This window comes from Myotis yumanensis, unplaced genomic scaffold (genome assembly GCF_028538775.1).
Source record: "Myotis yumanensis isolate MYYU_CA2020_CCGP unplaced genomic scaffold, mMyoYum1.0.hap1 SCAF_12, whole genome shotgun sequence".
Lineage (NCBI taxonomy): Eukaryota > Metazoa > Chordata > Mammalia > Chiroptera > Vespertilionidae > Myotis > Myotis yumanensis.
Window position 1 is genome coordinate 61,019,958 of NW_027223763.1, and position 24,826 is coordinate 61,044,783.

The 24,826-nt window shown below is 39.5% G+C and overlaps 1 protein-coding gene across 3 annotated transcripts in view; it reads left to right on the forward strand.

Moving 5' to 3' along the window:
* Positions 1–24,826, forward strand: part of FOCAD (focadhesin) — a 279,727-nt gene that overhangs the window by 91,130 nt on the left and 163,771 nt on the right. For all 3 annotated transcript variants that reach the window (XM_070431752.1, XM_070431754.1, XM_070431753.1), the window contains one exon: positions 6,897–7,154. In XM_070431752.1, the coding sequence (XP_070287853.1) occupies positions 6,897–7,154 (258 nt within the window). The remainder of the gene's footprint in view (positions 1–6,896; positions 7,155–24,826) is intronic.

The following is a 24,826-nucleotide window of genomic DNA, read 5'->3' on the forward strand; positions in this document are numbered from 1 at the left end:
GTCCTGAGGGACCCTGCAGAGAAGGCACTAATTCTGTTTCACCAAGGGCTTCTCCCCCTTACTTGGGCATGGACTGACTTGTCACACTGTTTAATAAGTGCAGCACGTTGCTGGATCTGGGACAGTTCAAGGTGGGAAGTCTCCTCAAATGCCTGAAGCTCTGAGATCTGTAAGGAAGATTTCATTTTGAATATGGCACCTTAGGCCCCTTTCCCTGGCATTCTGGGTTTGGTGTCTTCTGTGCGCCCCTACTCTGCTGCCTTCGCCTGGAAGATGGCAGGCCCGTCACACTCCATTCCTCTTTCTGCCTGCTAGGCATACTCACTCAGTCTCACTGTTCCTGTTGCTTTTTACATTAGTATGTTGTGAATGTCTGGATAGTGGCTGGGTCCTAGGCCTGTATTTGCCAGACCTTCTCTTTTGCTATTTCAGTTTTGCCTTCAGTGAAACTTACTTCCCAAGTACTACTCTTATGGAGATTGAATGAGGCTACAATAAGATAAAACTGGTGAAGCATCTTAAGTCTCCACAGAGAGAGGTATTACATAAATGCAAGCTAGTGCCATAGTTGTTTTATCTGCAAAAGTGGATCCCTCTAATCATGTAGTGTTAAATATTCCAGCAGCAAAAATCCAGGCATTGTTACTCTCTGAGCATGCAGCAGAAACTAGCCTGTAAGCAAATTGAATGTATCCTGCAGCTCCCTAAATCCTATTTGTTTGACTAAAACTTTAAACCTTGATATATGTAACTGATTTGCATTAAGAGAAGGAAGTTCTTGCATCTGCCCTGATTAGGAGTACAAAATGTGGCTGAAAATTTCTAGTAGCTTTTTACCTTCCCTCTTGACTTGGCCATGCAGAACAATAATTGGATTCTGCATGGGGTTAGGGGCAGGGCAGGAAGTACTATGTTTAAAAGTTCTGTTCCTTTAAATCATAAGTGATATTTACTGAGGACTCTACTACTTAAGTACTCAGCTTACTATTTGCTCAGGTGTGTGAATCTTATTTATCCACACGAATAGTGAGGCTTTCTCTTCAGCAGCTGGGTGAGAGGGAGGAGGAAGGAATACTCTGAGGGCTATAAAAACCTCCTGATGATAGTATGCTGCTTTGAGTAGATACATGATCACGCCCCTTTTCCTTTAATCCCCATATGAGGATGTGTTTTTAAAGTTGATATTTAGAGAGAGAAAGGGAGAGAGAAACATCAATCATTTGCCTTCTGTACACACCCTGATCGGGGAATTGAACCTGCAACCTCGGTATGTTTTCTGACCAGGAATTGAACTTGCATCCTTTTTGGTCCACAGGACAGTGCTCCAACCAACTGAGCTACCCGGCCAGGGCTGATCACCCTTTTTAAAAATTTAAACAACAGTTTATTTTTGGCTTTCCTTCTGCACCTGTCTTGGACTCTATATTCCACACATACCTATAAATTTAACATGCCCCAATTCTCCAAGTTTTTTTTCCAGAATCTTTGCTTTTTGTCTTCTTTGCCTGACCTATTCATTCTTCAAGACCCAGCTAAAAGTTCTCAGCCTCCCCGAGTCAGAATTCATTACTCTTCTTTGCGTCCCTAGCATTTTACTCAATAACTAGAGGACCAGTGCACGAATTCATGCACCAGCGAGATCAGGCTGAAACTGGCTCTCTGACATCCCTTGAGGGGTTCCAGATTGCAAGAGGGTACAGGCCAGGGCAAGGGACCCCACCAGTTCACGATTGGGGCCGGGGAGGAACATGGGAGGTTGGTCAGCCAGGGAGGGACCCGGGGAGGGTTCCAGGGCACATCCGGTCCATCTAGCTCAGTCTCAATCGGCCGGACCCCAGCAGCAAGCTAAACAACCGGTTGGAGCAACTGCCCCCTGGTGGTCAGTGCACATGATAGGGACTGGTCAACCAGTTTGACTGTCTGCCCCCTGGTGGTAAGTGCCAGTCATAGTGAGTGGTTGAGTGGCCTTAGCATATCCTTAGCATATTACGCTTTGATTGGTTGAATGAACAACTGGATGACCGGACACTTAGCATATTAGGCTTTGATTATATAGGATGTTATGCTTAGTTTAGGGATTGCATATTTGTACCTCTAACTATGCTATGAGCTCATTGAGGGAAAGAATCTTGGCCCTATTCATGCTTTGCCTTTATTTTCTAAGAATGTTAATATTTAAATTGCAACAATTGTTGAAATTTTTGTATTTTTCCCACCCTGTTTCTGCTTTATCTTTTTTAGCTGACCATAGAGCAGAAAATTAAAAATATTTAGCCAGTTGTTGAATTAAATACTTTTCTACTTTGCACATACTTAAAGCAACAGATAACATCCTAGTTTATCTTTGCATTCTTTATATCTGAGCCATTGTTTGTCACATGTAGCATTATATTAGTTCGGGTGTACGATATTATAGTTTGATATCTATATATAAAAAAGGCTAAGTGTCTGTCTGACCGGTAGCTATGACATGCACTGACCACCAGGGGGCAGACACTCAATGCAGGAGCTGCCATGATGCGCACTGGCCATCTATATAATATATATAAAAAAGGCTAATATGCTAAGTGTCTGTCCGGGTAATGTCGTCACATAGCAATACCCAGTTTTCTCTCCCTAGCACCTAGCCTTCTTGCAGTTTCTCCAGCCCAGGAACCCAACTTGCTGCAAACATTTTACAGTTTTTTTTTTTTTTTTTCAAAATATATTTTATTGATTTTCCACAGAGAGGAAGGGAGAGAGATAGAGAGCTAGAAACATCGACGAGAGAGAAACATCGACCAGCTGCCTCCCGCACACCTCCCACTGGGGATGTGCCCGCAACCCAGGCACATGCCCCCGACCGGAATCGAACCCGGGACCCCCCAGTCCGCAGGCCGACGCCCCATCCACTGAGCCAAACCGGTCCCGGCAACATTTTACAGTTTAACCAAATGTTTGTGAAGTGTTTTCACGTGCCTCATTTAATTTGTGCCTCACAGAAGCCCTGGGGTAGGTACATAGGAGACTTGGTAGAATCCTATTTTCTTTTCATTAGCCGGAAAACAGAGATATAGAAAGTTTAGAAACTCGACCCAACTGAAAAGAAGTAAGAAATGGTGGACCTTGAAAATGACTTCAGGTTTTCTCACTGCACAGAATATAGTCAAACATTGCTGCAGTTAAATATTTCACCCTTTGTTCTCCTTGCGTGATCTACAATAATAATCTGCTTCGTGTTGATATTTACTGCCTTGTTGCTGACAATTATCTGAAAGAGAAGTCGGGGTACTTCACTGGGCTGGAAAAGGTTTAGCTAAATCAGAAAGCAGGTCTAATTAAGCAAGTTTATTCTATATCTATAAAAGGCTAAGTTGACTTGCGCATGCGTGATATATATATATAAAGCTCTTGCTGGCACCAATTGCACATGTGTGTTTTGATGTCATTGTCAATCTTGAATTTGATTGACACTTCTATTATAGAGAAAGGGCAAATAGCGATATTAAAATATTTCTTCTAGGTAATTTCCTTTCAATGTGCACAAATCTGTGCACCCGGACACTGGTATGTATATATTGAAGAATGATCATGACAATGAATCTAGTTAACATCCATCATCACACACAATTAGTTTTTGTGTGTGTGATGAGAACTTTTGAGACCTACTCTACTTTTAATTATACAACACAGTATTATTAACTATAGTCACCATGTTTTACATTACATTCCAGGACTTATTTATTTTATAACCAGAAACTTGTACCTTTTAATTCACTTTTCCTATTTTGTCACCTTTTCATCCCATTCCCTGCCTCTGGCAACCACCAATCTGTTCTCTGTAGCTATTAGGTCATTTTGTTTGTTTGTTTTTTAGATTTCACATATAAGTGAAGTCATATGGTATTAGTCTTTTTCTGTCTGACTTGTTTCACTTAGCATAATGCCCTCAAAGTCCATCCATGTTGTTGCCAATGGCAGGATTTCTTTCTTTTATATTGCAGAATAATATCAAGACCATATTTTGTTTCATCGGCATAGTAGACCTGTTGTAATGAGAAGCTTTTTAGTAATTAATAAAACAAGAGTCTTTGTGCTTCCTTCTGTTTAAATAACAGTGGTTGAAATTATTACTTTTGTTTTCAGTAATCCCAGTCAGGAAATTTCTGTTCATTGAGGAATGTGTACTCTGATAGATCATTTCACCATCTTGATTTATTACAGAAAGACCTTTGTAGAAAAACCTCTGTTGTTTTTATTTCTATCAGTTCATTTTAGACTGGTGACTCTGACTTAGTGTTTGATTTAGAACTTAAGTTCTCAGTAGACCAGTTCTGGTGAATGGAAGTGAAGGGCAATGCCACGCTCTAACCATTGAACACACTGGCCAGGATCTTGGCTCTACCTTTGTTAAGCCTGTTTAATTACTGTGATAGATGAGTATTATTCTTTAAAGTTAATGGAAATATTTATTTTTCTCCTGTCTTTACAATTTTAGACAAAACAGTACTGCTATAGATGTCTGTCTTATTGTTAAATATTTAACACACCTAAACATTTTTATTAAAAGCTTTGTTAAAATAAAGCTTCCCAATTCTTTTATGTCTGTAAAGGGTGCTTTATTACTATTTAATATTTATTGAAATGCAGTTATTTTTGATATGGTTTTATTTTTTATAGAGATATAATTCATTTATAGAGATTTAATTCATTTGAAAATAAACCTTCTATTTTCAAACAACCACTTTCTCCTCTAAAACAGAGCCCAATGGCACATTTTCAGGTCCTTGCATAGGCTGGGGGGCCAGGATTTGGTGGCTGGTACTGAGAGAGAACCTTTGTTGCGTCCTCGCCTTGGGATTGTGCCAGGGAACCACACCCGCCCCTCACTGGGCCAGAGAGATTGTCCTGTGATATCTTATTCAACACCGTGCCCTTCTCCTGCAAACAAACCAGCAAAACCCAGAGCCTAAGCTGGACATAATAGTTCAAGTAAAGTAGGATTGCTTTTCTGTTCATTATGTTGACTGTTACATGTCTGTGCGATGTTGCTGCTTTTGACTTATTGTTTCTGGTGATTTCCAATTATTTTCTTTTATACTCCTATCTACCAGTTGTATTTTTCTCTCCTAAAGATGACAGTGATAATATTTCCTGTATTTTGCAACTTTAGATCCTGTGCTAGGTGCTTAATTCATATTGTATTATTACCTACCTCAGTAATCTTGACAGGAAGGTAGTCATAACTTCCGTTTTACAAATACAAAAAGCAAGTCTCAGAGATTGTATAACAGCCAGTTGCCATGGCTGTGCTGAGTCCTCGTCTTTCAAATATCATGCCCAATGCTGTGTTCTTAGTCTAAAGAAATGGATTGTAATCTCTAATGAATTGCATTTTGGGGGGGAAAGGTGTATTTGGAGAGAAAGAGAGCTATAATAAACTTAGATATTTAATTTTTTAAATTATAATTTTTTTTTATATATTTTATTGATTTTTTACAGAGAGGAAGGGAGAGAGATAGAGAGTTAGAAACATCGATGAGAGAGAAACATCGATCAGCTGGCTCCTGCACATCTCCCACTGGGGATGAGTCCGCAACCCAGGTACATGCCCTTGACCGGAATCGAACCTGGGACCCTTCAGTCTGCAGGCCGACGCTCTATCCACTGAGCCAAACTGGTTTCGGCTAAATTATAATTTTAATAAATTTTAATACATACCAATAACTTAAAGTTATAAAATGGTGTACAATGTGTAGTCTCTTTCTCACCCTGATTCTAAGTTGTCCAGTTTCCACTCTTGCAAATAGAAAATGAAAATTGCTGTATATTGCCTTTTTATTTGTGTAGTTACTTACCTTTGCATATACAAGCAAATACAAATATGTGGTATCCCACTCCACCCTTAAAAAATGTAATTGGTAGTGCCCTAGCTGGTTTGGCTCAGTGGATAGCATGTCGGCCTGCAGACTGAAGGGTCCCAGGTTTAATTCCAGTCAAGAGTAAATGCCTGGGTTGTGGGCTCAATCCCCAGGAGGGGGCTTTCAGGAGGCAGCCAATCAGTAATTCTCATCATTGATGTTTCTCTCTCTCTCTCCCTCTCCCTTCCTCTCTGAAATTAATAAAATTGTGTGTGTGTGTGTGTGTATGTGTGTGTGTACATATCTATATATATAAAAGCCTAAGCAACTGGCCAACCTGCTGGTAGCTATGACGTGCAATGACTACCAGGGGACAGACGCTCCAACCGGTAGCTATGATGTGCACTGACCACCAGGGAGCAAGCAGATGCTCACCACAGGAGCTGCTGAGCTGCAGTGACTTGGCAGTTGCAGTTCTTAGGTGACATACCCCAAACCAGAGAGGAGGGAGCCCGATTCCAGTGTGTGTCACCCGAAAACTGCCCTCTCGCAATCTGGGATTCCTTGGGGGTGTTGGAGAGCTGGTTTCAGCCTGGTCCCCATAGGCCAGGCTGCCTCTTACCAGGGTCTGAAGCTGGGCAAATGCAATGTTTTTCATTTGTGTGGGTTTTTTTTTGTATCTTTCCTCTCGTTGGTGAATACTTTCTTAGTGATAATGGCTTTTCCAAACGGTGTTGCCTCTGGGTTATTTATTGATCCTTTTTGTTTTTTTCTGCCTTAACTGGGAACAAATAGTAAATAAGAGGAAAAGTAGTGCAAACTGTTCCAGAGTTTCTTATAACAACTGTTTTCTCCTTGTGTAATTTTCTCCTTGTGTAATTCCATCAGCTCCGTGTGCAGAGTGTGCAGAAAGCATTGGAAATTCTGTACTCATTTTGTTGGAAGGATTGATTTTGTATTATGAAATATAAAACATAAATGCATGTCAGGAAATATATTTCTGACCAATATATTTACCTCATTTTCTTCATACCTTTTTATGCTTTTATTTTTCAGCTGCCCTTTAAGCTTGCGCTCCCCATTTCTAGCACATATGCTTCAATATTTACAACCTGGAGGATCCTTGAAGTACTGCGAGACGAGTCTGCAGCGAGTGACTGGCTGGCTTCAGTAGAGTCCTTGCTCCCTATTACTACAATGATCCCTGTGCATGTTCTTCTGCTGCTGGTTCACCTCCTTGTTGAAGATAAAGGACAAAATCTTCGCCAAATACTGAAGGTCACCACAGAATTAGCCCAAGCAGATTCCTGTCAGGTAAAAAAAGGCTTTCTTTCTCTTTTATTTCCTGTCCTTATCATCCCAATCTGTTATTTCCTCTCCTTGCTCTAAGTTATGTATGCAAATGTTTCTTTAATGAAAGCATACTTTACAAGGAAATCTTCCATGATGCTATTTTGGCATTTTTGTTTATTGGTGGATTTGCTAATTTGAAGTTCTTTTGTTAACTCTTGCAGCCTATTTAAGATGCATATCCTTTCATTCTAATATTGATCTTTTAAGATAGATGCAAAATAATTGAGTTTAAGGGTGCCTATCTGATAGGCATTAACTACTTCTTAATGTTGCAATTTGATCCTATCTTTATTCAGTAAATTAATAAACTAGAAAGTATTGGTTCCTTGCCATATGACATTGATCAACATTCTGGGATGTGAAGATAGTCATTCTTGCTATCTGCACGGAATTGGAGTGTAATAAGGAAGTAGTCAGACATTACTAAAACCCCACCTTTTTAAAAAAATTTATTGTTTAAAGTATTACATATATCTCCTTTTCCCCCCATCGACACCTCCCCAGCCACTCCCACCCCCCAGAACAAGCCCCCACCACCCCAGTGTCTGTGTTCATTAGTTATGCTAATATACGTGCATACAAGTCCTTTGGTTGATCTCTTACACACACACACACACACACACACACACTCCCCCCTCCGCCCTCCCGTGTCTTCCCTCTGAGGTTTGACAGTTCTTTCAGTGCTTTTCTGTCTCTGGATCTATTTTTGTTCATCAGTTTATGTTGTTCATTATATTCAGCAAATGAGTGAGATCATGTGATATTTATCTTTCTCTGACTGGCTTACTTCACTTAGCATAATGCTCTCCAGGTCCATCCATGCTGTTGAAACTGGTAAAAGTTCCTTCTTTTTTTATAGCAGCTAAATGAGCAATATATTTAGCATAGAACTCTGTAATTTTTCCCCCACATTGAATAGGATCTGTAGAATTCATTTCCTCTGAGGGGTTTTCTAACCAAGTAGGTGTGGTATTTTTATTATTTTCTGTTTATTGGCATCTGTGCTTGTATTTCTTTTTAAGCATGGTGAGGAAAAAGTCCATCTCTTTAAGGAAAATTGTGTTCCTATAGGAAAAAAAAATGTGGTGGTGTAGGGGATAAATGTTTATTTAAGATGTGAACTTAGTGTGTTTGGAATTCCTTTTTGTCCCCATGCTCATTCCTTTTTGTCAAGAAAATAACTGCTGGGGGCGGGAGGATGGGGATTAATGGGGGGGGGAATGAGGACACATTTGTAATTCCTTAACTAATAAAGAATTTAAAGATTAAAAAAAAATAACTGCTGCTCTCGCACAAAGGCTTTTCCTTGGGTCTGATTCTGCAAATGGGTCTGTAATGTACTCAAAGGACCTTTGCCTCATGGTGTTTGTATGGTGGACTCATTTCAACTTCCTTCCTACTTTATTTCTCCCTTCACCTTCCCTAATGATCTTGCTTCTACCAAATGTTTGCTTTCAGTGTTGACACTTTGTAGGATAATCTCTTCAGAATAGGTATCACCCAGATAATGTCTGGAGATACCTAAAGAAGTCAGACAGTAGGTTACCTGATCTGTGTGCCACTGATAGGAAACATGTATTGCATACATACATATGTGTTGATTCTCAGGAAATTCATTGAGTCTTTGAAATTCTAGAGAGATACTTTGGGTGCAAGTAGCATCTTGTATCTAAACTGTTTTTATTTGCTCTAGAATTTAGGACAGCCATGGCCCAGACAGTGTATTCATTGCACAATTTCTTTCCTTCCACTAATACATACTCACTAAAAATAGGATCAAATTGCTTTGTGCGCACCATTTTAGTTGGAAGGCCAAAGCTTTTTAACCTAAAATTTCCAACCTAAAAGGAAGAGAGTTGTAGAGAGTGTGGATTGGCTTTGCCTGGGCAATGTGCTCACCCTGGATCAACCATCATGGCAGGACAGGGCTTTGAATTGATTACCTTTGGTAGAATGGAGGCAAGTGAGGTGTCAGGGTCTTGACCTCATCTATGCCACCAGGATTCTGAGGAATGAGGGAGGGATGAGTCTTCAAAGGAAAAATAGTTTCCTGGTTAAAAAAAAAAAAAGTAGGAGTATGTAAAGTAGGAAAAAAATTTGGAGGAGAATTTCGTAGTTAGCATTTTGAGGACACTGAACTGCTATAACCGAGTTGCAAGTGTGCTAACATTATTCTCCCACCTCTCCGCTCTCAGGTAGCCTGGTAGTTGCCTAAGTTCAGGATGCCAGAGTCCTTAGCTGGTAGCTTCTGGCCACCTGGTGTTTATTTACTTACTCCAATATTCTTATACACATGGAAAAGGTTGGGAAGCACTAGAGTGGCCATCCAGGTTCATTTATTTATTCAACAAATGTTTATCAAGAAGCAGTACCATAAATTGAAGTCAATATGTTACACCTCTGTTGATTACTTCTTAGTTTTGAAAGAAAATAGAACAGATACCTAGTGTAGTTGTGCTTGTTAAGAGGAATGGTGAGGTCAGATGTTTAACTGTAATGAACACAAATCCATGCAGAAGCAAAGGCAATGTCGTCAATAAGAACTTGAAAGTGGAGGTGTTTTGAAAAGAACGAAATAAATGCCCCAGAAGTAGGAGATAGTGTTTTTCCTCACTTTTCTTTTTGAAGTGACCAGATCATATCATTTCACAGGCCTTTAGCTACAAGGGAAAGCAGCCAAAAAGAGAAGACTGAATATTTTGAAAAAGCAAGTTTTCTAATTGTGAGGAAGTACTTGAAGTAGATTCAGTCGAAACAAGTTAGGGTTGTAATTTATTACTGGAGGAGTATTATCTATTTAAGTTAACAAGATTACATGAAATGTTTTCATATTTCATGCATGCTTATTTTTTTTCCTCACCTTATAGAAAGAAGCTATATTATATATAAGCAATCATTTGGCTTAAATTTATGAGCGAGTTGATAGTAAAGAAAAATCTTAGACTACTAATAAACAGAAGCTAAGTCAATAGGCGAGAGTAGGAGTTTAGAGGTTGGCTTCACCTGTTTCGATGATCACTTACCTTCTATAGTAGAATCTGCTGGCCTGCAGAATACTTACCTAAGTACTGCGTTTTATGTAACAAATCTTGATAGAGATGTGCCATACTTGAAGTATGTTTTGGCATTACTGTTATTATGGTTCTGAAGTATTAATAGAAATTATTTTTATTAATAGTAATACAAATGATCAATATATCAATACTAACACTAATAATGTCCATTAGTGTTAATGATGATAAGAAAATGTGCTTTTAAAAAAGCATGTGGTTCTGTTACTTCTTACTTGTCATGTACTTTGATGGATCCCTCTTCCCCCATAAGTTTTTATCCTTAGTCTCTCACGGGGTTCCCCTGTGGCATGCATTTCCCATTAGGTTTAATACATTTAGGACTGTGGAAGATTATGAAGTTAAGTAGACTGAAGGGAACTTGGCTTTGTGCGCACCGTTTTAGAGTTAACTGGATACAGATGATGTTAAAATAACTAGATAGTTACCCAAAGCCGCAGCAATAAATCAAGTAGTAAAAAAAGTAGTAAGGAACTTTTTCCCCCATATATGTAGAAATGTCAGTAGTTACTAATAATCCCTATAGTTTTCTTCTGCGGACATGAGACGTACTTTGCAGAGCTACAGGCTCCGGTCAGGCCGCGCTCAGTAAAAGTTAAGTGCCTGTTACACTGTTGAGGGAGTGTCGTGGAGTGTTCTGGGGAGAGATCCAAGAATGAGAATCCTGTGTGCATTTCCATGGGTCTTAAAAGTTGTCAACACTTTGATTTAGTTTAGAGAGAGGTTTCCATATCAGAATCTATGCTTATAATAAATGGAGTGCCGTCCATTTCCTTAATTTGTGTGTGTTCTTTTTTTCTGGAAGCAACAGTTGATAGGTTCACATGCTTTTTGGTTATATTTATATATTAGTTACTGCCTTTCTGATAACAGTGAGGAATGTTGTGTGTGTGTGTGTGTGTGTGAGTGATTTTTTTTTTTAGAAGTAAATCAGTCAGGCTGCCTTCAGAGATGCCTGATGACAATCGAAGCACATGGCTTCTGGGCTCATGTACAGTGATGTCTAGTTGGCCTATTCTTTCCTCTTCAGAGGAGGAGAGCTATTTGCTACCTCTAATTTGTCCAGGATCTGGTCACATCTGGTGTGAAATCAATGGCAATGAATGTTAAACATAGGCTCTGAGTTAATTAAAGGATAATGTGGACCCCAAGACTAAATGAGGACATTTTTCTGAACTTTAATTTATAGCTTTTTAAGGGCAATATTAAATCATATTTCAAACCCTTAGCCAGGGATTGACCAAACTGTGTAATGTGACTGTGGACAATTTGGAAATGTCCGAGATTGACATAACCTCCTTAAGAAAAGGTTAATAACTCTCAGTTAATCAGCGAGTATTGATTGACCTCTTATCTCTCCATTCACAAGAGCCCAACACTGTGACCTCTCATTTAGTGAGAACCACACCTGCTCTGAGCTGCACTGTGTCTGTGCCACTAATACATACTCACTAGGTGATAGCACAAGTGTTGTACTTCCTCAACCCATTCTATACACCTGATGGTATCTGGCTTCTAAGACTCTCAGCCAGATACCTTACTTTTTCTTTCCTTTCTTCTCATCTCTTCCTTTCATTTTGGATTGTATGTGTAGTTCTTTGCCAACTGTGATTTTAGCTTCCGGTAATTCCACCCATCTTCCCTCTGGCAGCTTCAGGTAAACTAACTTGCTGGGATGCCCCTCACTAGTCCCCCACCATGTTCTCTGGCCCCTGACTCCTTGAGAAGAAAGGGATATTACTTACCTCTGGATATCTATTAGCTTATATGTATTATATTAACTTATTAGCTAATTAGTATGTAATTATTAGCATTAAATATAAAACTTTATATAATTATTTTTAATATTAACTACTTATTATCTATGGCTTCCCTATAGCTGTCCATATTGAGATTTCTCCATCTGAAGCATTATACCCTAGAGCAGTGGTTCTCAACCTTCCTAATGCCACGACCCTTTAATACAGTTCCTCATGTTGTGGTGACCCCCAACCATAAAATTATTTTCGTTGCTACTTCATAACTGTAATTTTGCTACTGTTATGAATCAGAATGTAAATATCTGATATGCAGGATGTATTTTCATTGTTACAAATTGAACATAATTAAAGCATAGTGATTAATCACAAAAACAACATGTAATTATATATGTATTGTCCGATGGTCTTAGGCAACCCCTGTGAAAGGGTCGTTCGACCCCCAAAGGGTCGCGACCCACAGATTGGCGACCCACAGGTTGAGAACCGCTGCCCTAGAGAATAATAGAGATGTTGGTGGAAGCTGTTTTTCACATGACTGAGTGATTCTATAAGAGCCTTATAGGAATCATTAGATGCTTAATAATATGTCTTATAAATAAATGTAGGGAGAACCCCTGACAAAAGATTATATTCTCTTTTGGAAATTAAGGATACTTGTTAGTGATTTTAGAACTTAAGAAAATGTGTTTTATCTGAATTGAACATTAACCACAAAGATTCGTAATTTTTTACATAGGCTGAGATGGTTTAAAATAAAATCTTGTAATAGCTTAGTATGTCTACTTCAATGGACTAGCTCTAAATACTTTGTCTGAGGCAGATCAGTTTCTTTTGACTGATTTATAAAATGCAATGTGCCAAAGAGGAAAGGGTAATAAGCTTTGACTTCAGAGAACCACAAGTTCCTTCCTTCAAACCTTCCCTCACTGAGGAGCTTAACAAGTTAAGCTTTGTGAAACTCAATGCCTCTTTCAAACACTTCCTCCTCGCTTGCTTCTCTTTTTTGGAAGTGGGGATAGCTTTGTGGTTTTTTGTTTTTATTGTGATTTAACTTGCATTTTACAACTCTGCGGACTCTTCGATTTTGCATATTGGTGGTTAAGGCTAGCTAAAGGTCTTGCTTAATGGAACAGTTGCAATCTTCGATAATTTTATTTTATCCTTTAATGTTTTCAGGCCTTAATTTGTTCCATTTGTAAAAATGTATACACTTCTGAGCCATTTGAAATCACTTATGTGGCTAGGTTCATGGCCCATGACATGCTGGTCGTTTAAAAGTCATATATTATCAAATAGAAAGCTGACTTTCAGGGTAGAATCCTGTGATAGTTCTGCTCTGGGTCATAAGCCATATTTTAACATGGAAAATGAAAAGGAAATGTGTGAGATTTAATGGTCTGTAAGTTACTGCTGTGAGAAAAGGAGGAAATATATTCTATAAGAGGACTTGCACAAAGAGTCTTTGGACGCTCTGCACTCTGTTCTATTGTCTCCAGGTTCTATGAATTGCTACCCCCCGAGGTCGGTCGGCTTCCTGAAGTCTGGTTGTTCCTCACAACAGCAAAAAGAAGGCTAAATGGACAGTCCTTTTAATAAAAAGCTTTACAGATAAGGAGGACTGTACTGCTATCCCGTCGATTATGCCTGGAGCAAAATTGGGATGAGCCGGTCAGCACAAAGCAATTAGACAAAGAGAAACATGGGTCACAATACAAAATCGAGTATTTGTTCCATCCAGTGGCAATGTTTGTTTCTTCTTTATAAAATCCACACAGATATGTCTAGAATCCATGTTTTCAGCTGGCATTTGAACTGTTTAATGTTTTGCCATTTTGGATTGTTTTTGCAGAAAGCCGAGAGCACTCGGTGAGACAGTTCTGTGTCAATTTCTTGCTTTTCCTGAAATTGTGGTACTATTGGGCTGACTCTCTCCTGAGGAGCCTACAATTCTTGCAAATTGCTTACAATTCTCACTGAAAAAATGGTATGATTGTAATTTTCAGTTCAGCTCTAGATCACTGTGACACTTCCTATCTTACTAATATACTTGAGCAGAAGCCACTTGTCTTGTGTCACTGAACGATGAGTATCAGAAAGAATGGGGTGAAGTGTGAGGGGTGGTGAGGATGGGGCCCGATCCTGCACTGACAACAGTGGAGCCTGTCTGCTCCACTGGAATGCCAGGTAATAGTAGCCCTGTCTGCTGGTTAAGACCTGCCTTGGATTGGCTTCTAGTGTTGGGAGGGACCCAGAGGGGAGTTGGATTTTGTGGTAACTGAATTTCATAACAGGCATGAGGAATTCTGCTCAAGGGGAAAGTACGCTGAACTTCACCATTGCCAGAAATTTTTTTTTCTAATTTAGTGAGTGGACAGGGAAGGGGAAGGGAAAAGGCCCCTGCTACTAACGTCATGGCCAGACAACCCCAAGTGAAGCTGCCAGTTGACTTCCCCTACCATTGGCTTCCATAGCCAGCCCTTCGAATCGGAGGAGAGTCTTACTTAAGGAAACATTTTCTTGCATCTACAGAAGCAATCCATGTCAACTCCCTAGGCTTCAACATAGTCTACTCATAAGGAAGCTCAACTATCTTCTTGAACAAAGTAATAGCTAATAGAAATAGCCGGTATTGTCCCAGGAAGGTCCCTCTCCCCTCTTCCCTGTCTCCCCCTGCCCCTCTCCCTCTCCCCTCATCTTCTCCTTGTCCCTCCCTCCCCCTTTCTTTCACTAAAAAGCAATAAATTATATCCTCAGGTGAGGATAAAAAAATAACCAATATTGACATGTTTTCATATACTCATCACTATTCTCATCACTTTATTTGCACATATTAACAAACTCATTGGCAGTTGGGATTTGAACCCGGCACATATGGTTCCGGAGTCTGTGCTCTTACCCAATATGCTGTACAGTCTCTCTACAACTTTTAGTTAAAATATTTTTAAGCCCTGCCCAGTGTACTCAATTGGTCGGAGCATCATCCTGTATGTATACAAGAATGTTGTGGGTTTGATTCCCAGGCAGGGCACATACCCAGGATTTGGGTTCGATCCCTGGTTGGGGTGAGTGTGGAGGTAACATAGATGTTTCTCTGTCTCTCTTTCTCTCTCTGTCTCCTCCTCTCTAAAAATCAATAAATATGTATTTTTTAAATCAGGTTTACTAGCTTTACATTTTTTAGATTGGCCTAGTCAGTTGTAGAGATAATTAAAAGCTAAAAGAACCTCAACATTTGGTTGAAATCCGGCCGGATCTTCAATCTTGCATGTTTATTTTTGCCTCTATTATGCTAGCTTCCATTAGCCCTTCTATAAATAAGCAATCAGTTAGTCAGATATTTATACCTCAATAGAATAGGTATACGCAGAGTCATGACTCATGTACCAGTAAGCACATATCAAAGATTGAGAGGGTCTAAGTGAATCAGCATCAGCAGGCATCCTTGCAATTGGGACTATTGCTCAATATAAGAAAATTAGCCTTTTCTTATTTTTTAAATAAATTTTTATTGATTTCAGAGAGGAAGGGAAAAGGAGGAAGAGGTAGAAACATCAGTGATGAGAGAGTATCATTAATTGGCTACTTCCTCTCACCCCACACTAGGAACTGAGCCTGCAACCTGGACATGTGCCTTGACCAGGAATTAAACCATGACCTCCTGGTTCATAGATGGACCTCAACCACTGAACCATGCCGGCCAGGCTCAAGAAATAGTCTTTTACATATTTTTTTTTTTTTTTAATGATCATAATTGGAAGATTCTGAAATCTAATCAAATACAGGAATTTTTTTAGTGAAGAGAAAAGTATGTTGTTGTATTCCCTTTATTTTGAAAAGTGCTTACAAAATGTTGAGAAAATTATACCTTGGTTGTTAGGTTTGAAACATTTAAAAGGTTTGGCATGATATACAGTTAATACAGGATCTTTAAACAACATGCAAAAAAAAAAGAAATCGGTAAATAGTTGTAGAGAACCCTTTTGTGACTCTTGTTTTAATTGGAGCTTTGGATACGGAGACAGTTATTGGGGAACTCAAAGTGCATAGGCAAGATGGGCAAGTGACAGAATAACCTGTGGTAAGTGCTGTGATGCAGAAAGAGGCAGCTAAGCCATAATAGGAAGACTATCAGGAGTTCCTGATTCATGAGTTAAGTCTTATTGACAAGTTAAAAAAGAACATCTTTGAAGTGAACTGGAAGCACATTGCCTGTTTCTGTTGTGAATGGAATGCTGTTTATAAATGACACACGAACCTCTTTGAGTCCTGCTGCTGGGCAAACAGTGGGCTGAATACATTTTTAGAGGCCCTGGAGCAGTTCTTCACTCTGTGAACTGGAGGTTCACTGCGGAGATTTTCTCCTGTGTTTCAGGTTTAACTTTCTCGCTGGAGAGGGAAAGAAAGCCAGTGACAGTCGCAATGATAGCTCCTATCTGGTAGCTGTAACTGACAGGATAGGCGGGGATTTGGTAGATTTGGTGGGAAAGGTCTGCTCCCGGATTCTTACGGTTGGACAGCGATGCTAGCTCTCTTCCCAGAAGCCTTCAGACTTAACTCTGTGCCTTTCTCTTTGGAGCGCTGGACTTGTACACCACCAGTGACAATTGTGAGCTTTTCATGACAGATATAGTATAACAGACCCTTTGGCAAGTTATCAAGACAGTTTATGTAATGAAATTGGGCAGCCTACAGTCAGTTTATTTCAAAAGGGTAGATAGACATGGTTGCAAACTCAGTGGAGCCAGGCAGTAGTTAAGAGGTAACGGGATGATTTCTGCGTGTCAGGCGTTCTGTGGATTAATTAGACTTCTGGAGACCTTGTTCTGTCATCTTGTTTATTAGCATTCTTGTCGTAGTGGATCACGTCTGCGTGTGAGACAACTTGTGTATTTTTCTCTACCTAAAGAAAACAAGCATATTAAATATAACCGGCCCGACTTTATCATGTCAGAGTCAAACAACACTAAAGATGAATGAGATGAGTAAGGACAAATGAGCATTCTGAGGTGTCCTGTAGTTATCTTGAATGTAAGCTCTCTTCAAAGAAAGTCTTCACTAGATTACATTAGATGTAAAACTCAAAAAAGGAATTCCTCAAGGGAAACTGTCTACTTGTTTTTGACTCCTAGAAACCTTGGACAGTTCCTGGCCTTTGCATGCCTTGTTGTCTGATTGAATGAACACATAAAAATGTTAGATGTATGTACCTATCATCCTGCAAACAACAAACTATTTTCTAGTATTGGTATGTGTTTCCAAAATGAATTGAGGCAACAGTGCGGAGTCCAGGGAGAGGGATTACTAGTAGGTTAGGTTAGATTACAGTCAAATCTTATTAAATGAAATCCTATTAATTTAGTGTTCTGGGTAATTTGATATTGGCCGAGTTAAAACATAAGCTGATGTTGAAGCTATGTTTTTTTGAGGCACTTTGGTTTTGCTCATTTGCATTCGTACAATGAATGTGCACATTTAAAATGATCAAATTATCTATTCATTAAGACATATCAGCAGTGACTGGCACTTTGCAGCACTTGGCTAATTGGTTTGGTTCAGTATTTTTGTGAAAGTAATAGAATTTTATTTTAACATTTTTTTCTCTGAGTTAGTCCTGTCTGTTTTGTTTCCAGTAGTCTAGATTATTTTTAGTGATAATTATACCAGTGGTGTTTTAATTTAATTGTTAAATTGTATTCAGTTGTTAAGGGTGCAACTTGATCTGTGTAGAATTATCATTCAGCTTGAAATACTGAAGACACCTTGTTTTTTTTAGGTGCCATTTTAGTTAGCATGCATTTTTAATCCATCAATATACTAGTATATGGAGAGAGAGAGAGAGAGAGAGAGAGAGAGAGAGAAAACTATATGGCACGTGTCCTGGTAAAACTAAAATGAAAGGATATAGTCTGTGTTTTCAGGAATCAAAGAGCCTAGTCAGTTGACAGAGGAATTAAAAATTACTGTTGAATACAAGATGGTAGTTGCCATTACGGAGGTATGTGCTTTTGGAACATACATGAGGAAACCCATAAGTTTCCCTGATGCACAGAAAAAGGAGGGCATTCTGGGTAGGGTGAGAGCATAAGCGAAGCAAAGACGCAGATGTGTGGCAGTCACATTGGGGTAACGAGACTGTAAATAGAACCATATGAAACTGGGATCTATAGGGTGAGGGAAATTGATCCTAGAGTGGATATTGGGCCAGCCTTTGGAAGCAAGATCTGAAGAGCCTTTCTGTAAGGCAGAAGATGAGAACTTATCTAAAGTATTGGGTAATCAAATACAGAAGAGATCCTATATAATAAAACCCTAATATGCAAATCAACCAAACTGCGGAACTACCAGCTGAATGACCGATCGCTATGACACGCACTGACTACCAAGGGGCAGACACTCAATGCTGGAGCTGCCCTCGGTTGGGGGCAGCTCCTGCTTTGAGCATCTGCTCCCTGAGAGGGAGGCAACCAGAGGTGGAGGTGGTGATCAGGGGGCGTGGCCGGCCAGCCACCAGCCAAGGCTGGTGCCAGTGGAGTTCCCCTGATCACCCCGCCCGCCCCACAGATCAGCCCTGATCGTCGGCCAGGCCTAGGGACCTTACCCTATATATTAGGATCAGTCTCTTAGAATAGCCTTGCCAGGTTTTAATTTTTAAATCTAACACTGAAAAAACAGGATGATGCAGTGATGACATGCATGGACTCTGGCTTGCACATTTTGTGGTCAGCCCTGATTCTGACACTTATAACTGTGTGACAAAGCCAATTACTTCTCTCTGCTTCAGTTTTTCCACCCATAAGATGGAGAAGATGGTACTACTGCCTCAGAAGGATCATGTTATGTACTACTTTTTATAATCAGGGCAAAAAAATGTAGCTGCCCATACAACAGCAAGATGCCTTTCACCTGTATGAAAAGTATGGTCACTGGTGCATGCAGTGTTCCAGATTGCGAGAGTGATTTCCGACTGCCAGTTTAGGCCCTGGGGATCGGGCCTAAACCAGCAGTCAGACATTTCCCAAGGGTGTAGGCTGTGCTGAGGGACCCCCTCCCCCCGCCCCTTGTGCATGAATTTCCTGCACCAGGCCTCTCGTAGTTATATAAGAGGATGCTAGAAGTTTTGGTGGGGACCTTGAGATAGCAAGATGAGTTTTAAGACAGTTTCATTGGTAGAACTTGCAGAGTATTAGGAATAAGCCCTGATATCTGAGTTCTACTGTAGTTTTTAGCTCCTCACTCATATTAAGAGTCTAGAAATTGGGAAATGAGAGGATAGGGCAAGAGAAGAGAGAGGACTTGTAGTAGTTTGTAAGTGCTGAGTCCTACAAATGCTAGCTAGCCTCTTATCTCAAGCCTAGTGACAGGGATTTCAGTGGGACTACCCCCGACCCCGTCCAGCTGCTTATGTATCCCTTGCAGTTGGGGTAGACAGATATATATGGTAGATTGGCCACTGCCCAAAAAAGTTAAACAAGATGATGGACTGGCTATCTGGTGTGGTGGTGGAAGCAAAGGAGAGAGTCCTACAATGTCGGGATTGGCTTGCATGCCTAGAATTTGTGTTTCCTGTGGATAAAATGTGGGCAGTATGAGCAAGAGAACTGCAATGGACTTTTCTCATCTCTTCTTATAGGTCTGCTTAGGGGATCCAAGGCTTCTGCTAGAGGGGGTGGGACAATTAAACCAGAAGAGAGCATCTTACCGGCATCAAAAACCTAACGAGAAGTTAATCCTGTAGGTCTGGGCTGCTTGCCGTGGAGCAGTAGGAGGGTCCCTTTAGGGCACATGAGCTGTAAAGACACTCCTAGCCTTGTAGCCAAGGATGCTGACACTGCTCCTCGGGAGCCTGCCCAGATCCAAGGATGGAAGGGGAGGCCAAGCCTATCGGCATCTATTAAAGGGACTAAGGTTAGGGGAAGCCCTGAGAATTCCCCCAACTCTCGCTGCGGCCCTCTGCTGCGGAGATTCTCAGTAAGACCTCCCCAATCTCAGCAAGGCCGCAAGAAATGTGTAGATGTTCTTAGGTGTAGGCTTCGGTGGGCAATGGATGATGCCGAACCATTTATTGTAGAGATTCCAGGTGGTTGATTTATTTCCCACCTTTTCCTTTGGTTTCCACTTGTAAATTTTTTGTGCTTTGCTGAGGTTTAAAAATGGAGGTCTCAAATTTCACTTGAAAGCTTTTCCCGATAATGTCGCACTGTCTTTATAATTAATGGTGCATTGCTGAAATGTTGTGGAGCATAAAAGTAATTGCAATAAACAGTTATGCCCGCTCTGTCCCTTGTCGTGTTTTTTTCTCTTTTGAGATATCAGTGGAATTGCACGTAACCCGCGTAGAAACGAGGAGCCTTCTGCACATTTCTGTTGCCCGTTTTAAAGTGCTCAGTGAGCACTGGAGGAGACCGGAGTTATTTTTCTGAAGCCAGGAAGGGTTCAGGCAATGGTCTGCAAAATTGCTAAAGACAGTCCCGGAATCTTCTTTAAAACTATAGAAAAAGGAAGAATCATGCGTGCATATATTAGGTTGTCTTACATCAAATCCTAGCTGGACTGCAGTGACACATGCTGTTCAAGAAAGACTTAATACAGTCCCTCTAATCGGATGAATTGTCTTGTTGTGCAAAAACTGTTATTACACTGTGTGTGAAGCCAACCATGCTGCAGGGGGAAGAATTAAATCGCCTGACTGAGAGGTCACTTGTGCATAGTAACACAAGATCTATTACCGTTATTAGGGACTCTGGAGGACATTCACCCTTTTATGGTCTTTCAACTGCTGGAATGAAATATTTTAGTGGTAAATGACACCCTCTGGGAAATCCTACTAAAGATTCATTTTTTTCTCCCTGCTGTTTGTACATCAAAAGGGGGGAGGGGCCTCGGGGGAAAAATCACATTGTTCTTTTCAGATCACTTGAAATTTTTACTTAGTTTGATTTGGTGTGGTGACGGTTGCCTTTGAATGTTCCTCATGACACCATTCCTAATCTGTGTCCATTAGTACCACACTTCATCTTTCGTAACATGGCATGCACATTCTGTAATCTTTTCTGTAGGGAAATTCACCATAGCCTGAAAGCTGAGACCAGGGTATAGGTGGTCTATGCCAAAATCTGGAGTAAGCACTTTACAATACATGAAATGAAATCTCTGTCTGCTTATTTTATTTTCTTTGAAGGTTCTTTTGCATGTATTTAGGAAGATTATGTGAGTATGTATTCTAGTTCTGCATGGCAACCATGGTTAGCGGTAAACATATATATTGTTAATCCTTACCCAAGTATATCCCCACCCCACCCCCCATTTATTTTTAGGGAGAGTGGAAGGGAGGAGGAGAAACAGAGAGAGAGAGAAACATCGATGTGAGAAAGACACATCAAATGTTGCCGCCTGCACGTGCCCCAACTGGGGCTGGGGATTGAGCCTGCAACCAAGGTATGTGCCCTTGACCGGAATAGAACTCTTCACCCTTCAGTCTCAGGCTGATGCTCTAACCCCTGAGAAAAACCAGCAAGGGCAGTGGTAAATATTTAAAAACATATTTTCAGAAGTAAATGAAAAGCAGTTGATCTGAGGTGAAGCTTATAACAGTTATTAAATTGGGAACCAGCGTTTCCTTCCAATGGATTACATTCATTATAAACTGTCAATCTATTTGTTGCAATTTATTACCACTCGGGAATTTTCTGTGTTCTTGCTATTTTGCTAAATGATTGAGATTTTGTGGTATAAGAACAAAGTAAAACTAGCATGGCAAATAATTTGAGTAAATTTTTTGTTAATTTTGAAGTCAAATAACTGACTTTTTCCTCTTCCCATTACTTCATTTCGATATCTTTTCTCATCCTTTCTTCTAAAGCTTCCTTACTTTATTGCCTAAAAAATATGGAACTGTTAGAGTGATGTGAATAGGCACATAAATTCTCTTGGATTTCTCAGTGCCTGCTTTTGCTACAGGTATTTTGATGGGTTTGTTATAACATATCTGTCGAAATGTGATTTGGTAAGAAGGAATAGAGGGAAGGGAATACATTGTCAGTAGGAAAAAGACATAGATATTTGAGCTTCACTGGAAATAAAAATAATTTAGTAAAATGGGAGATAGAAACCCTTTGTCAGGTTGCTAATGAGAGGCTTGACCTAGCTGCTGCTGCAGCAGCATCTTTGGGGATGATGAGAGATGCAAAATGCACTGTTGCTAGGCAACTCTCTTGGCTGCCTTTGGAGCAGGTTCATATGTGCTAAGAGCTAATGAATCCTCATGTCTGCTCTTTGAAACTATTCAAAAGTCAATGAAGACATACCCAGACATTTAGTATTTACAAGTGCTTGAACTATTCTTTCCATGTCACTTACTCATTAAAAATTAAGTTGACCATTTAGTGTGTATGGAATATTGCTTATTTTTTCAAGGTGGACCAACATTTGAGCCCTAGTATGTTTTTAAAAGGGAGCTGAATAAGGGATGACTTAGTTCCAGTTGATGCTAGTTAAATGATCTATATATATATAAAAGGCTAATATGCTAGTGTCCTTCCCTTCATCTGGGTAATGACGTCATGTAGCAATGCTCGGTGTCCTCTTTCTAGCGATGACTAGCCTCCTTGAAGTTTCTTCAGCCCAGGAACACGACTTGCTTTATAGTCTGGTGGAAATGCTTTATACTGTAACCAAATGTCTGTGAAGCATTTTCCCGTGCCTCATCTCATTTGATCCTCACAGAAGTCCTGGAGTAGGTAGATAGGAGACTTGGTAGAATCCTATTTATTTTTCATTAGCCAGAAAACAGATATATAGAAAGTTTAGAAACTTGACCCAACTGAAAAGAAGTAAGAAATGGTGGACCTTGAAAATGACTTCAGGTTTTCTCACTGCACAGAATATAGTCAAACACTGCTGCAGTTAAATATTTTACCCTTTGTTCTCCCTGTGCAGAACAACAATAATAATCTGCGTTGTGTTGACATTTACTGCTGTGTTGCTGACAATTACCTGAAAAAGAAGTTGGGGTGCTTCTCTGGGCTGGGAAAAGTTTAGCTACCTTAGAAAGCAGGTCTAATTAAGCAAGTTTGTTCTATATCTATGAAAGGCTAAGTTGACTTGCGCATGCATGATACATATAAAGCTCTTACTGGTGCTAATTGCACGCATGTGTTTCCATCTGTCATTGTCAATCATGAATTTGGTTGACACTTCTATTATAGAGAAAGGCCGATAGCGATATTAAAATATTTCTTCTAATTAATTTCCTTTCAATGTGCACGAAGTCGTACACCTGGCCACTAGTTCTATATGAAGGCCTATTTTAAATTTAAATGCTTTTCTTTTTTCTGAAAGTGGTAAGTTATTTGAAACTTGCCTCTTTAAGCCTCCTACAAAGTTGTTAATTACACTGTTTTCATTCTTTGCTCAGCAGAAGACTATTATTTCTGAAGGTAATAGGAATCTGGAACCAAACTAATTTTGCAGGTGGCCTGTCTAAAGCTCTCTCTCTACTCCCACTTCCCTCAAATCCTGGATGGTGGCCTGTAAGGCAAGGCACAGGACAAGAACTAAAGCCTGCTAAGGAGCATCCCTGGGCCAGATCCTGAACCTAACTACTTGTAAAATCCCACCCAACCTCTAATAATACCTACCTCTCAGGGGTATTGTAAAGATGACAAGATCTTGCACATGAAAAAAACATTGTAAAGTTTCATATGAATGCCAGTTTTTACATTAAATTCCAAAAGATAGTCTAAATTCAACAAAAATTTTGTGTTGCTGAATTATTAGTTATTCGTCAGGCTTGTTAATATTTTGGTAGGCTATAGGATTATAATAGGGGAATTTGTAACAGAATTTAACCTGTACATGTTTATATTTTGCTGAATTGAGCTATGATTTCTTTTAACGTCACATCACCTAGTAGAAGTGTGATAGAAGGTACTCAATAAATATTTAAAGTTGTGTAAACCTCCTGTATAGACTCTCTAAATCGAATTGTTTCATTTCTTGTAATATTGCAAAATATACTAGAGATTCTGTTATAATTCTGTGTATCTCTGTGTTTTCTCATGTATAAAATGAGAATAATAAAAGAACCCAAGTAATTAAACTCATCATGTGGATTAAATGAGATAATCCAGAGTATAGTATGTGGTTCATAATCAGTGCTTAATTAAAGTTATGTGTTATTAAAATTGTAGTTGATTTTCATAGGTCCTTTTATTCATTTCACAATTATTTATCTGCTGCATTATGTTCTAGGATCAGTGCTAAGCTATTTAGCCAAATAGGCATGTTCCTTGCCTATTTGGGGTTTATTATCATACTTTATTCCCCAAGTACATGAAGACATCACTGTTTCCTGTGTGTGCCTGTGTTTATGTGTGTGCATGCAAGTTAAACTATGCATATCTAGATACATAAAGGGAATAGAGGCTTGTTCTGTTCAGTAGGAATGCAATATAAGCCACATATATAGGTTTAAATTTTGTGGTAGCCACATAACAAAAGTGAAAATAAATAGGTAAAATTAATCTTAAAAATACATTTTATTTAACTCAATATATTTGAAATATTTCAATATGTAATCAAAATAAAACTATTAATGAAATATTTTATATGTAGTTTTTGTACTAAACCTTCCAAATCTTGTGTATATCTTACACTTACAGCACATCTCAACTCGGACTAGCTGCATTTTAACTGCTCACTAGCCACATGTGGCTAATGGCTACTGTGTTGAATAGTGCAGAAGTACTAAAAATCCCAATGCTCATTTCTTTGATATAGATGTAAATATGTATTTAGAAATACT